General features: G+C 33.7%; 1 protein-coding gene across 11 annotated transcripts in view; it reads left to right on the top strand.

Annotated features, from left to right (window-relative positions):
- DENND4A (DENN domain containing 4A) overlaps positions 1-13,478 on the top strand; it is a 131,537-nt gene that overhangs the window by 53,223 nt on the left and 64,836 nt on the right. For all 11 annotated transcript variants that reach the window (XM_035727993.1, XM_035727992.1, XM_035727994.1 and 8 more), the window contains 7 exons: positions 1,543-1,612; positions 2,179-2,348; positions 3,639-3,880; positions 6,304-6,370; positions 7,786-7,844; positions 9,862-10,006; positions 10,288-10,463. In XM_035727993.1, coding sequence (XP_035583886.1) covers positions 1,543-1,612; positions 2,179-2,348; positions 3,639-3,880; positions 6,304-6,370; positions 7,786-7,844; positions 9,862-10,006; positions 10,288-10,463 — 929 coding nt within the window. The remainder of the gene's footprint in view (positions 1-1,542; positions 1,613-2,178; positions 2,349-3,638; positions 3,881-6,303; positions 6,371-7,785; positions 7,845-9,861; positions 10,007-10,287; positions 10,464-13,478) is intronic.

Below are 13,478 nucleotides of genomic sequence, written 5' to 3'. Positions count from 1 at the left end.
ATCCAGCTCTGTGCTCAGCATGGAGTCTGCTTCAGATTTCCTCTGTCCTTCTCCCTCTGCCCCTCCCTGTGTGCACTCACACGTGCTCGCTCTCTCAAGTAAATAAAATAAAATCTTTTAAAAATATTTCTTAAAGTAAATTAATTTTCTCTATATATTTGTCTTCAGTGCTGTGAATTGGTCCCCACACACTGGCTCGTGTGGGTACTCCATCATGTGTGCACAAATACATCCTCTCACATTCATTCAACAAATATTTTTTAAGCATTTCTACATAACAGGTGCTGTTTTCGGTGCTACAGATACAGCAGTGAACAAAACAAAGCCCTTACCATCATAAAACCTATATTCTAGTGGTGGGAAGCAGATAATAAGTAAGAAAATATACAATATGCCACATAGTAGTAAGTGCTATGGAGGAGAAAAAAGCAAGATGGGATGATCAGGGGGACTGGGGAGGGTAGAGGGAAGATTGCTATTGCATAAGATGTTGAAGGAAGGGCTCTCTAATGAAGTGACCTTTGAGTTGAGACCTAAAAGAGGTGAGGAGGGAGTGTGCCGTGTGCATGTATCTGTCACCATCTAATGTCAAGTAGTGAATCTCCCAAGTTAAGTCTCCACTTCAAACCTCTCGCCTTATTTCCATTTGATTCTTCGCTTTGGATGTTTAATAGATGTTTCAAACCTATCACATCTAAAAGTGAACTCCTTTTCTTCACCCCCCAGTCTGCTTTACCCACAGTTTCCCCATCTCAGTTGCGCTGGGACTAGAAATTTGAGACTCCTTTGGGAGAAGCTGTTATAGAAAACAATGGGACTGAATGAATGAGATCATTTACAGTAAGAAAAGGAGAGATCACATTCAATGATCAGGAAAAGAGAGAGGAGGAGACTGAGGAGTGGCCAGAGATTTGGTGGGGAGGTGCCAGGAGAATGTGATGCCTCAAAAGATGAGAACATGTTTCAGGGAGTCGTTAGTAGTATCCAAATCTGCTGAGGTTAAATGAGATGAAGACTAGGAAACAACTGTTAGACTTGGCATCATTAAAGTTGTTCAAGTGTTCTCTTAAGGAAGGGTGGGATTAACACCTGATTGGGAATGGGTTCCGGAGCGAATGGGAAACAAGGAAGTGGATATAGCAAATTCTAACTCTTCAGTTTTGGTATAAAGAGCTGGAGAAAGATCTGGCAATATTGGAAAGAGGTTGTGGAATCTAAAGACAGGTATACCCATGAGTAGATATTTCTTGATCATTTCTGCCCAAAGTTTGGAGTTAGAATAAAATCTAAATTGTTATGGCTTAGTTATTTTAAAGGGTCATATTATTGCTGTTACAAGGGGCAAGCAACATTAAATATCACTTCTGAGAGAAAAGTAGGCAAAAACTGCAATAAAATACTGGTAAAATAACCAACTAAAAATACCTAACAGAAATCTGTTACTACATCTTAGATAATATATACTGGAGATATCAAAGAGATGCCATTTTATTAAGTTACTACCTTTTAAAATTAAATTATATTTCCTTTTTTTTAATTCAGTGGGGATCTGCAGTATACTTATGTTATAAAAAATCAGTGGCAAAGACTAACACTATATCCTACAAAGCTGGTAAGTATAATTTTTCATGGAATACTTAATATAGATATGTATTATGAGGGCCAGTAAAATTTAAGGAAAAAACCCCTGTCTTACGATGTGTTAGTGTCAGGACTGGGACCACAACCCATGTCTTTTTTTTTTTCCTGTTTTATCTTATCTTTACATTTATTGGGTACTTAATGGAAGATTGATTTTAAAAAGGAGCTGCCCTAACCATGACAAGTATTCCAAAAAATTAGTATATTCGTGTGCTTCAAGGTAGTGTGACCACAAACTGAAATTTTAGGATTGTGTTTGTATTTGTGTATGTTTCTTCAGAATAATCTTTTCTTGTTTGTCTTACTTAGCCTTCATGGATGAAGCTTGATAAATATTAATTAGTTATTATGAATAGTTATAATGTTTGAGGATTAAAATCTTAGATGTATCCTACTGAAGCATTCAGTTATTTGATGAACATATATGTAATGTAATGTTACTAAATATGTTAAATAATAAGGCATTTTAGCATCATTCATATTATGAGCACCTAAGTTCAAGAGCTGATGACCTAATATTTATTATTGTTTTTATAGGTCTAATTTGTAGATATCCTCAAGAAGATTATGAATCTTTCTCACTCCCAGAATCTGTTCCCCTATTTTGTTTACCAATGGGTGCAACTATTGAATGCTGGCCACCAAATAGCAAATACCCTCTCCCTGTATTTTCTACATTTGTGTTAACTGGAGCCTCAGCTGAAAAGGTACTGTGTGTTTTAACTAGTATCAACAAATTTCTTGTATCTTATCAAGTCTTAAGTTTTATATAATGTAAGCAATAGTAGAAATAACTGGTTAAATTGAATCTATTATACATACTTCTTCTACTTGATTAAAATAACTATATACAGAGATAAAGGAAAAGAGAATTTTCATTCTGTCCCATATACCCAATGCTTTTTTGTGAATATGGTGAAAGATTTTCTTCATCATCAAATGATGATCCCTTTACTGCTTCACTTTCTGTGATACAGAAGCTTTGAGAATAATATAAAAGACATTATTAAATATGCAAAGCTATTTGGAATTATAGACTACTATAGTTAGAAAGGACCTTGGAAATCATCTAGTCTAACATCCTCATTTTATAGATTGGGAAATTGAGGTCCAGAGAAATTTAGTGAATTGCCTGAAGCTGGAATATATATTTCCTTATATAAAATTCTGTCTCACTCTCTACTACATAATTATTTTCAGTTACTTTCTTTTTTTTTCTTTTTTAAAGATTTCATTTATTTATTTATTTGACAGAGAGAGAGAGAGAGCACAAGCAGGGGGAGCTGCAGGCAGAGGGAGAAGCAGACTCCCCACTGAGCAGGGAACCCGATCTGGGGCTCGATCCCAGGACCCTGGGATCATGACCTGAGCCGAAGGCAGACGCTTAACAACTGAGCCACCCAGGCGCCTTTTCAGTAACTTTTTTGTAGAGAATATTGATACAGTTGCTTTCAGTCTTCAGAAAACAAGCTCAGTTTAATTAAAACACGTTTTTTGGCGGGGGGGCACCTGGGTGGCTCAGTTGTTAAGCATCTGCCTTTGGCTCGGGTTATGATCCCAGGGTCCTGGGATCGAGCCCCGCATCAGGCTCCCTGCTACGCTGGAAGCCTGCTTTTCCCTCTCCCACTCTCCCTGCTTGTGTTCCCTCTCTCGCGGTCTCTCTCTCTCTCTGTCAAAATAAATAAAATCTTTAAAAAAAATTTTTTTTAAAAACACCTTTTTTTTCAATAATGATATGTGAGAGTAGCACTGTGTAGTGTGTGTGTGTGTGTGTGTGTGTGTGTGTGTGTGTGTGTGTGTTTTAATGTACTGCAAGAAAGCAACAGTGATGTTTGCTCACTGCTGTGTTCCTGGTACCTGGCACCTTCCCTGGCTCGTAGGCATGTAAATGGCTCATAATGGTCTAGCTCATAATGGCTCATCCATTAAAGATTTAATTATGTGATTTGAATAAATGATGTAAGGTGTATTTATTAAATATATTACTTGTTTTCCAGGTCTATGGTGCTGCTATTCAGTTTTATGAACCATACTCTGAGGAGAATCTCACAGAAAAACAGAGACTTCTTTTGGGTTTAACATCATCAGCAGATGGGAAATCTGATCATTCCAAAACAATTCACACTAATAAGTGCATCTGTCTTCTTTCTCACTGGCCTTTTTTTGATGCATTCAGGAAGTTTTTGACTTTTCTGTATCGTTATTCTATCTCTGGACCTCATGTCCTTCCAATTGAGAAGTAAGTTAGAGAAGCCTTCTTCACTCAAAGTTTGGTAGATCTTTCCATTATGTGTGGTATGTTTGTAATGGTAATTCAGTAAATTTTATGTGGAAACTAGGTTTTTTAAGAGTTATTTGAAAAAAAAGTTTAGTTATTTCAATCAGGTCGTATTTCTCTATTATACTTTTATAGTCATGTTACTTTATTTTATTTTTATTTTGTTTTAAAGTTTATTTATGTATTTAGTGATCTTCTGCACCCAACATGGGTCTCAAACTCATGACCCCAAGATCCAGAGTTGTGTGCTCTTCTGACTGAGCCAGCCAGGCGCCCCACAGTCATATTTTAAATGATTTTTATCTCTTAACAAAATGAAATGAATGTCTCATTTTTGAAGTTCTTGTGAAGTTTGGAGATCCTATTTGGCAATTTTTAATTAGTTTTGTAATTCTTATTTTTCAAATAATTTGGGTTTATTATGAACTTTTAAAAATATTCCCTACTATTTTTAGATATCATGAATTTAAAGAAAAATTAGATAAACACATTCTTTATTCTTTTTAAAATTTCTGTGATTCACTTTTTTTTTTTTTGAAAGTTTTTATTTATTTATTTGACAGAGAGTGAGAGAGCACAAGCAGGGGAAGCAGCAGGCAGAGGGAGAGGGAGAAGCACGCTCCCCGCTGAACAGAGAGCCCGATGTGGGGCTCGATCCCAGGACCCTGGGATCATGACTTGAGCTGAAGGCAGCCGCTTAACCGACTAAGCCACCCAGGCGCCCCTCAGTGATTTACTTTAAAATCACTAAAACTGAATAACGTTTTATGCAGTAAAATTTGTTGCAAGTGAGATCTAAATATCTTCTTGTCTATTTGACTATTGTTTATTTTATACCATCTGTTACTTAAACTCTTTTGTATTCTTAAGCAGAATTCTCTGACCCCCGTGACATTTGGGAAGTGAGAGAATTATCATAAGAACATTCAGTGTACAATATTACTCTAATTTTTTCTTATATATATATTTTTTTACTCTCCTCTCAGTATTCTACTCTAGCAGTTAGCAGATTTTTTGGTCTCAGAACCCTTTTATACTCTTAAAAAATGAGGACCCCCAAAGAGCTTTTCTTCATGTGTTTTATCTGCCAATATTTACTACAATAGAAATTAAAATGGAGAAAATATTTAATAATATACCAAAATAATTACAGGTTAACAAGTATCTTTTTTTGAAAAATAACTTCTCAAAAAAAATTAGTGAGAAGAGTAACATTGTCTGACATTTTTGCAAATCTCTAGTGTCTGGCCTAACTGAACACATCAAGGTTCTCATACACGCTTCTGCATTCAGTCTGTCACAATATGTTGTTTGGGTGAAAGTATATGAAAAAAACCTGGCCTCACACAAGTATGTAGGTGGAAAAGGGAGAGCATTTGAAAAGCCTTTTAAGATTATTGTGTGGATTTTCTGTTTTGATATTGCACCAAAACTTGACAAAAGGTTTTTCACAGTGTGCAATCTAAAACCTTAGTAATGAACTTTCTCTGTTGGTTTTCCTCACTCTAGGTGGAACTTTTACACACATATGATTTTTGCATCATCATACACTGGTTGTTTGGAAAATACTGGTTCATGGAGTTAACGTAGATAAATTTTATTATCAATGTAAAAAAATCACATTTGTTAATATCACCACCTATTTCATCAGAAAAATTTTTTAGTATTGAGAAGTTATCAAGTACATGGTGACAAAATTCTGATTTTCACTTAAAATTTAATTTGTTTATTGAATTAAAATTGAAGTTAATTATGGGCAATAATACTGTGAGTTATTTTTCTTTTTCTTTTTTTCTTTAAAGATTTTATTTTTAAGTAATCTCTACACCCAACGTGGGGGACAAACTCACAACCCCGAGATCAAGAGTCACACTTTCCACCAACTGAGCCAGCCAGACACCCCTATGAGTTATTTTTCGTGAAGCAATAGGTCACCTTATTCATTTCTATATAGGAGATACTTGCTGGCTACCCAACATTGGATAACCTTAATTTGTCACTTGTTCTTCCAAGGAAAAATGACATTCTGTGAGAAGAACAAAATAAGAATTAGGTTCTTTGGTACTGTCCCTATAACATGTTATACATTATCTCCTTAGGGAGAGGTAAAAGTTAAAATGGCTTTTGAGACATTGATGACATAAACATTGTTGAATGTGAGGAACTGTTAATATGAAAAGTTATTGGATTTAGGTAGAAGCAACTTTAATGTGACAAATGATTTCTGGTGTTATTTGTTCACTTGTTTTTGTAGTAGCAGGGATTTCGAAATTGTAAGTACACAGAGCATTTGACTCAACTCGGACTTGTGGTGACACGTTGACCTTTATAGTATATGGTATTCACTTTGGAATCAATTGGGTTCTTGTCTGTTTGTTTTTAAGGCATATTTCTCATTTTATGCATAAAGTTCCTTTTCCATCTCCTCAGAGACCACGGATTTTAGTTCAGGTATGATTTTCTTGATATAAGTGCCCTATTAAATCATTATTTTGGCTCTGTCAAAATGTACCATAAGAATAACAATTTTAAATGGAGGGAAAGAACAATGTGGTCAAAAGAATCAGATAGTAGTTCATGTTGGAGTTTGGGCCCTTAGTGTTTTATTAACTGCCTCCCAGGCAGACATCTAATGTTTCCCCTTAGGTAAAAGGTTGAAGAGTTAAAGTAGTTGGCAGTAGACATTTTGAACATACAAAAAGGGACTTCTTTCCCCCAAATTTGTTCTAAGTATTTGAAAGTTTGTCTTTGCCTTTGGCATTTATTCCCGAAGTTTATTAGAATAGATATAAGGAAAAGGTGTGTGTTTTTTCATGTATTATGCAGGAAGGGAAGGTGCATATCTTTGTGATGGGAAAGTTCAAAATGAACATAAATTATTTTCCCTATATCTTGTCCCAATTGACTGTATCTTTTCTCTTTTGTTTACATTTCTTTTTTGTTTGTGCTCTTGATCTCTAAGATGTCTGCCTATTTAATCACCATTTACAAAGTGATTTATATAAAGAAAATATTTTTATGTATTATCACTATATATGCCTTATTGTATTTATCACAGCCCTTAATGGGGGTGGGGTATCATTCAAAATTAGAAGTATTTGGCAAATAGGTATTTACAAATTTGTGGAAATATGCATAAATATGCATAAATTTAAGTATGTAGATAAAACAATTGCACTATTATATTGATACAGATTAAAAAATCTAGAAAAAATATCATTTTTAATAATCTTTATAATCAGTCTGTATTATCCACATGTTTTCTTGGTATTTAGTGCCAGAATATATATATATATATATAGCAAATTCAGTTTGAATACACATAAAAGATTTCTTTTATGTTGTTGGCAATTTTTTTCTATTGAGGACCAAACAGTAAATATTTTAGTCTTTATAGGCCATGCCATCTCTGTCAAAACTACTCGGCTTTTATTGTGCAAAAACAGCTATAGATCATACCCAAATGAATGAGCATGGCTAGTGTTCTAATAAAACTTTATTTATAAAAACAGGTGGCCTGTGGATTTGCCCTGGAGACCATAGGTTTGCTAACCCTGATTTTGTGGTATTAAATGAATAATTTAGTCTTTCAATAAAATTTTATTAAAGTGGCATCAGGGGAAAAGAGAATTCAGAGTAGGAAGTTAGTAGTTAGAAGAGATCAGTGGTTAGGACGTGCTTTTCAGGATCTCACTAAGTGATATAAACAGTTCCTATACTGGTTAATGCATATATTGAAACTTCATGAACATCATAATTAGCCTATATATATATATATATATATATATATATTATTTTTTACCAGAAAGTAGTGTTTTAAAGCTCATCTTTATGTTTCAAACACTTTATTGTAAATTTTCTTCCAGTTATCACCACATGATAATCTGATTCTCAGTCAACCTGTTTCTTCACCTCTTCCACTAAGGCAAGTAGAAGTTCATTTCTACTTAGTTTCTCCAAATCCAGTGTGAGCTAAAGTGACATTCAAATACTTTCTCTTTCCTAGGTAAAATTTCAAATATTGATGGAAATACTTCTCATTTAACTGTTTCTTACCTAAATTCCTTTTACTTAAAGGAAAAAGGAAAACCTTTACAATAGTTTGGTATTTTGTGTATCCATTTATTATCAAGTACTTACTATTACATAAGTAGGTGTATATAGAGAGTTTGAGTATGAAAACAATTATTTTTAGCTTTAAATACCCTCTGAAGAGCATTCAAATGCAATTAATTTTAAATTTAACACACAAATAAAAAGATACTCCTAAATACTAACCGTGAATAAAACAAGGTAGTTCATCACTTAGAAGTTAAGAGAAATTATGAAATATGTTTTTTCTAAAGTATCACTTCTTGAAATGTAATTAGCTATGTAATTTTCTAGCAGAGAAATAGTTACAATATAATTAAGTTATTTTGTAGCACATACCTAAGGGAGACCAGCTACCATCTTTGACATTAATTTTGTAAGAATTGCAGATTATTTCATCACTAGGTCTTGGTCCAGAGTGACCAGTGTTTTCCTAACCTTTGTTTGAGCTGAAAATAAACTAGAAATACTGACTGAGACTATGTATGAAATGATCCTAAACTACCCAAGAGGCTTTTTTTTTTTTGGTAACAACTTTATTGATATAATTCACATGCTGTACAATTCACCCAGTTAAATTGTACAATTCAGTGGTAGAGATATAGAGAGATCATTGTAATCAATTTTAGACCATTTACGTCACTCTAAAAGAGAAACCCTGTGCCTTTTAGCAGTTACCCCGCCCCCCCATTTCTCCCATTTCTACGCACACAAACACACACACACACACACACACAAACACACACACACACACACAAACACACACACAAACACACACACACACACACACACACACACACACACGCTCCCCAGCCCAGGGCAACCATGAATCTACTTTCTGTCTCTACAGATTTGCCCAGATTTGCCTGTTCTGGATATTTCATATAAATGGAATCATATAATATGTGACCTTTTGGGTTTGGCTTCTTTACTTAATAATAGTGTGTCCAAAGTTCATCCATGTTGTATCATCATTACTTTATTCCTTTCTGTTTCCAACAAATATTCCATTATATGGATAGACCACATTTTATTTATTCATTTATCAGTTGATGGACATTTGGCTTGTTTCTACTTTTTGACTACAATAAATAATGTTGCTCTGAACATGCACAAGTTTTTTGTGGACATGTTTCCATTTCTCCAAAAAACTTGTTAATAGTTTTGCTTTATTTAAAAAAAGTTAATTCTGGTGAAGCCAGTTATTTAACATTGTTAAGACAACATACTGATTGGCTTACTGCATTACTTACTTTGTCAGTTCAGTATTTTGTTACCACACAGAATGTCTCAGTTTGGGTTATTAATTTGCTTTGTATGTATATACCATCACTTGACTTGGTAGCTCTTGATTTCATATTACTATTATCATTACATTACTAAAGATAATCTATTTGTAAATCCAAATTTTAATATGTATATTTACCTTAAGGGAAGTAGACCTGTAAGTCATGTATTTTTTTCTGATAATTACCATAAAAGATGAGCAATTAAAAAACAAACTTCCATTGAACAAATTTGCTTTCAACCAAAGCATCCCTCTTATAGATTGAATCCTTTATTTGGACATTATCTACATAGCAGATCTTTTTCTGAAAAGAAAAATGACTTTTCATTTTCTATATTGAATACAATGCAGAAAAATCGAATAATTTTGAAACTTCAGAAAACTTCATTGTTTTTGTAACATGTTTCTGATGAGTGTTTTCCACACATAAGGGCAGCAGTCACATTTAAAGTTGAATAAATAATATAATCCTACCCTGATCATGACCTTTTTTCATTATTTTGGATAATGAGGCATTTGAATATTTTTAATTGTATTTTTTTTTTTTTTTTTGGATTGACAGTGGTGGCAAGTTTTCAACACTACTTCAAAATTTAGGCCCTGAAAATGCTGTCACACTACTGGTTTTTGCAGTAACAGAACATAAGATTCTCATCCATTCCTTACGGCCTTCCGTGCTTACTAGTGTGACAGAAGCATTAGTGTCTGTGAGTATCAGAGTTCTTACTGGCAATCAATTTCGTTTTAAACCTAATTCATTTAATTTAAAGCTACTTTAAGACTTAGCTAAAATTCAGAGAGTAATGAATTTTTATGTTGTGAAAAAATGTTAATTTTCTGACCATTAATATTAGTTATAATTATTTAATTTGTTGTCAAATGTTAGACTTTAGGTATGAATATTTAAAAGACAGTTTTATGTGTATGCTGATAAATTATGCTTCAGTGTCAAACACTTGAATATTTTCCTATCTTTTGTTTATCCAAGATGATTTTCCCTTTCCACTGGCCATGCCCGTATGTTCCTCTCTGCCCACTGGCTTTAGCAGATGTCTTGAGTGCACCATGTCCATTCATAGTAGGAATTGACTCAAGATATTTTGATCTCTATGACCCTCCACCAGATGTTAGTTGTGTGGACCTAGATACCAACACCATTTCTCAGTAAGTACATTTTAGTGACTCTATACCCAATAATTTACAACTTCATAGTATATGTATGTAATTGTATATTTTATGAATGCTAATTAGAAATTCCTTTGAGCTGTATTGTTTTTATATTTGGGGTTATTACCATTTTGAATCAACTCGTACTATTCTTTTTTTTTTAAGATTTTATTTATTTTAGAGAGAGAGAATGAGAGTGCGAGAGCTGAGGAAGGGGCAGAAGGAGAGGGAGACTCCATGCTGAGCGCAGAGCCCAACATGGAGCTCGATCTCACCACCCTGAGATCGTGACCTGAACCAAAATCAAGAGTCAGATGCTTAACCAACTGAGCCACCCAGACACCCCCAACTTGTACTGTTCAGTGGGATAAATTTAGGGTATTAGAGAGGTTTTACTGTAAAGAAAATATATATTTAATCCTCAGATCTTTAAATATTTAAGAAGCATTATTATAATCTTAGAAATTTGGCAGAAGGGAAATTGAGGTTAGAAATAGAAAAATTTATTTTCCATTTTCCAGATGAGTGGGGGTGAAATCACAAATTGAATTTTAATACTTGGTATTTCAATTCTATTTCTAGTCTTGTGTAATACTGTTAGAATGCTAATACTTCAAAAAAATTTATATACTGCTTTAAAATTTCTAAATAACTTTTAAATTATACATGATTTTATCACCTTTATACTTGAGGAATATTAGGACTTTATAAGTTTCCCTCTCTTTTTATTGTAATAATATTTAAGTTGTAGCTACTGGAGCTATAAAAATCTTAGTTTTTTTTTTAATTCAGTTCTCTTGTACTGTTTATTTTCAAGTTAATCATACTTAAGCTATTCAGGGAAGAGGAAATTGATCCAATGACCACATTGCATTCACAGGACATACTTAAAATAAGTCTATCAGTAAAGCCCAAAAGCTGGTACACCTTTTACAACTTAAATATGTGTATATGCAATAGATGTTTCTCCATTTTTAATAAGCATATTTCATATTAAAGCCTTTCGATTTAATACTATAATCTTATATTAATTCTAATCTTGTCATATGTCAAAACCTCAAGTGCCTAAACCACTAGAAGAAATGGTTTTCTGTTACAGAAAAAATAATATATAATATAAAAAATATATAAAATGATAAATGATATAGCAAAAGAATACTTTTCTTTTATAAAGCATATATGCTGTCAAAAAGCTTTTTTTCAGACAACACTTAACCAAGAAAATATGGGATATACTTTGAGCATAAAAGCCATTTTATATATGGGGTTTACAGAATCAAAGATTCTTTACCAGGACCATGTCATTCATTACCAGGAATATTTAATTCTTTAAATGTTAAAGTAATATCTCTTTTCTTTGCCAGTTGTTACATGACACAATGCTTTTAAAAATTGAAATTAAGGGTGGTGAATTAGTATATACTGTATTTATTATGGTAATAAATTACATTACCCTCTTTTTATACTTTCCAGTTTGTTAAAAGAATTTTTTTAATTTTATGTTTTTGTTTTGATCACCGATGAGTTAATCAAAGAAAACATGAGTCATTTGCACTCCTCAGTAGTCTTCCTTCTTGTTATTATCGCCCACAGAAGGACTAAACTAGTGAACTAACAGCTTTCCACTTTCCTTCATCCAGAATTTCTGGAACCTCAATCTGAAATTTGAAAGAAAAACAAGTTCTGAATATGCAATTTGGGTTTCTTTTTCCCTCTCTTAGATACATAGAATACAGAGTATGTTATGCATGTCAATAAATTTTTGAAGAAAGGGAAATTAATATCTGGTATGTACTAGGCATAAAGATGTATGCATCGCCTATGTTGTCTCATCTTATTCTTTGTATTTTGTGAGGTAGTTTTTATTAACCCCTCTAACAGGTAAGGAAACCAGAGCTTAGATTTTTAAGTAATTTATCAGAAGGCACATACTGCCGGCTGGATTTTGAAACCATCACTGTCCAGCTCCAAACCCAATACCTCTGCTATTTATGTAATAGTAATCTTGTAAATGGAAATCACTGTGAATAAAAATGCAGAAGGCCATCATAGAGGCAAACTCAGGTACTGAATAAGACTCTCCTACCCAGCCAAGTTTTAGAGTGAAGACATCAAGGGCAAGAGGAGGAAGTTAGTGAATAAATTACAGAAATTAGAGGTAATGCACAGATACCAAGATTCTCTTCATTTATGCTGCAGACATATCTTGAACTCCCTTTTTTGCTAGGCACCGAGAATAAAAAGGCAAACCAAGTACACTCCTTTCTCCTGTTGCTCATAATCTAGTTTTATAAGGCAGACATGCACAAAGTGAATGATAAGGTATAGTGGGAGTGTGTGTTGCAAAGTTTTACCAAGAAAAAATAATGTAAAAAGTGTTCTACATTGTCTTCTCACTGTAATGCAGGATTCTGTGCTCCTGGTCACATTATAAATGAAATATAACCTTCGCTGTAGGACATCTGCAATTGACCCTGTCCTCCCTGTATTTTTTCCTCATTTGTGGAAAAATAGGGTAGATTCTAAGACATTGGTTCTTTGTCAACCTGAGCTTTCCCCATCCGTTCTTTTTTCTTTGTTTAGTTTCCAATGTGATAATTTTGCCCTTTTTGTTCTGTGGGAAGTACAGGGAAAATAAAAAAAAAAATTTCAACTTCCACTGCACACCTGGACTTTATTACTGTCTTTAGAACATGAGTGATTTACTTTTCTTCTTTTTCTCTCCATTTTTCAAGTTTTCTAAAAAAAAAAAAAAAGTATTCATGGCTTTTAAAGTACAAAAAAAAGATTTACTAAATAAAGAATGGAGGAGCGCCTGGGTGGCTCAGTCATTAAGCGTCTGCCTTCAGCTCAGGTCATGATCCCAGGGTCCTGGGATCGAGCCCCGCATCGGGCTCCCTGCTTGGCAGGAAGCTTGCTTCACCCTCTCCCACTCCCCCTGCTTGTGTTCCCTCTCTCGCTGTGTCTCTCTCTGTCAAATAAATAAAATCTTTAAAAAAAAAAAAAAAGAAA

Source organism: Zalophus californianus, chromosome 6, assembly GCF_009762305.2.
Source record: "Zalophus californianus isolate mZalCal1 chromosome 6, mZalCal1.pri.v2, whole genome shotgun sequence".
Lineage (NCBI taxonomy): Eukaryota > Metazoa > Chordata > Mammalia > Carnivora > Otariidae > Zalophus > Zalophus californianus.
The sequence above is the reverse complement of the archived record's forward strand: the minus strand, read 5'-3'. Positions and strand labels throughout refer to the sequence as shown.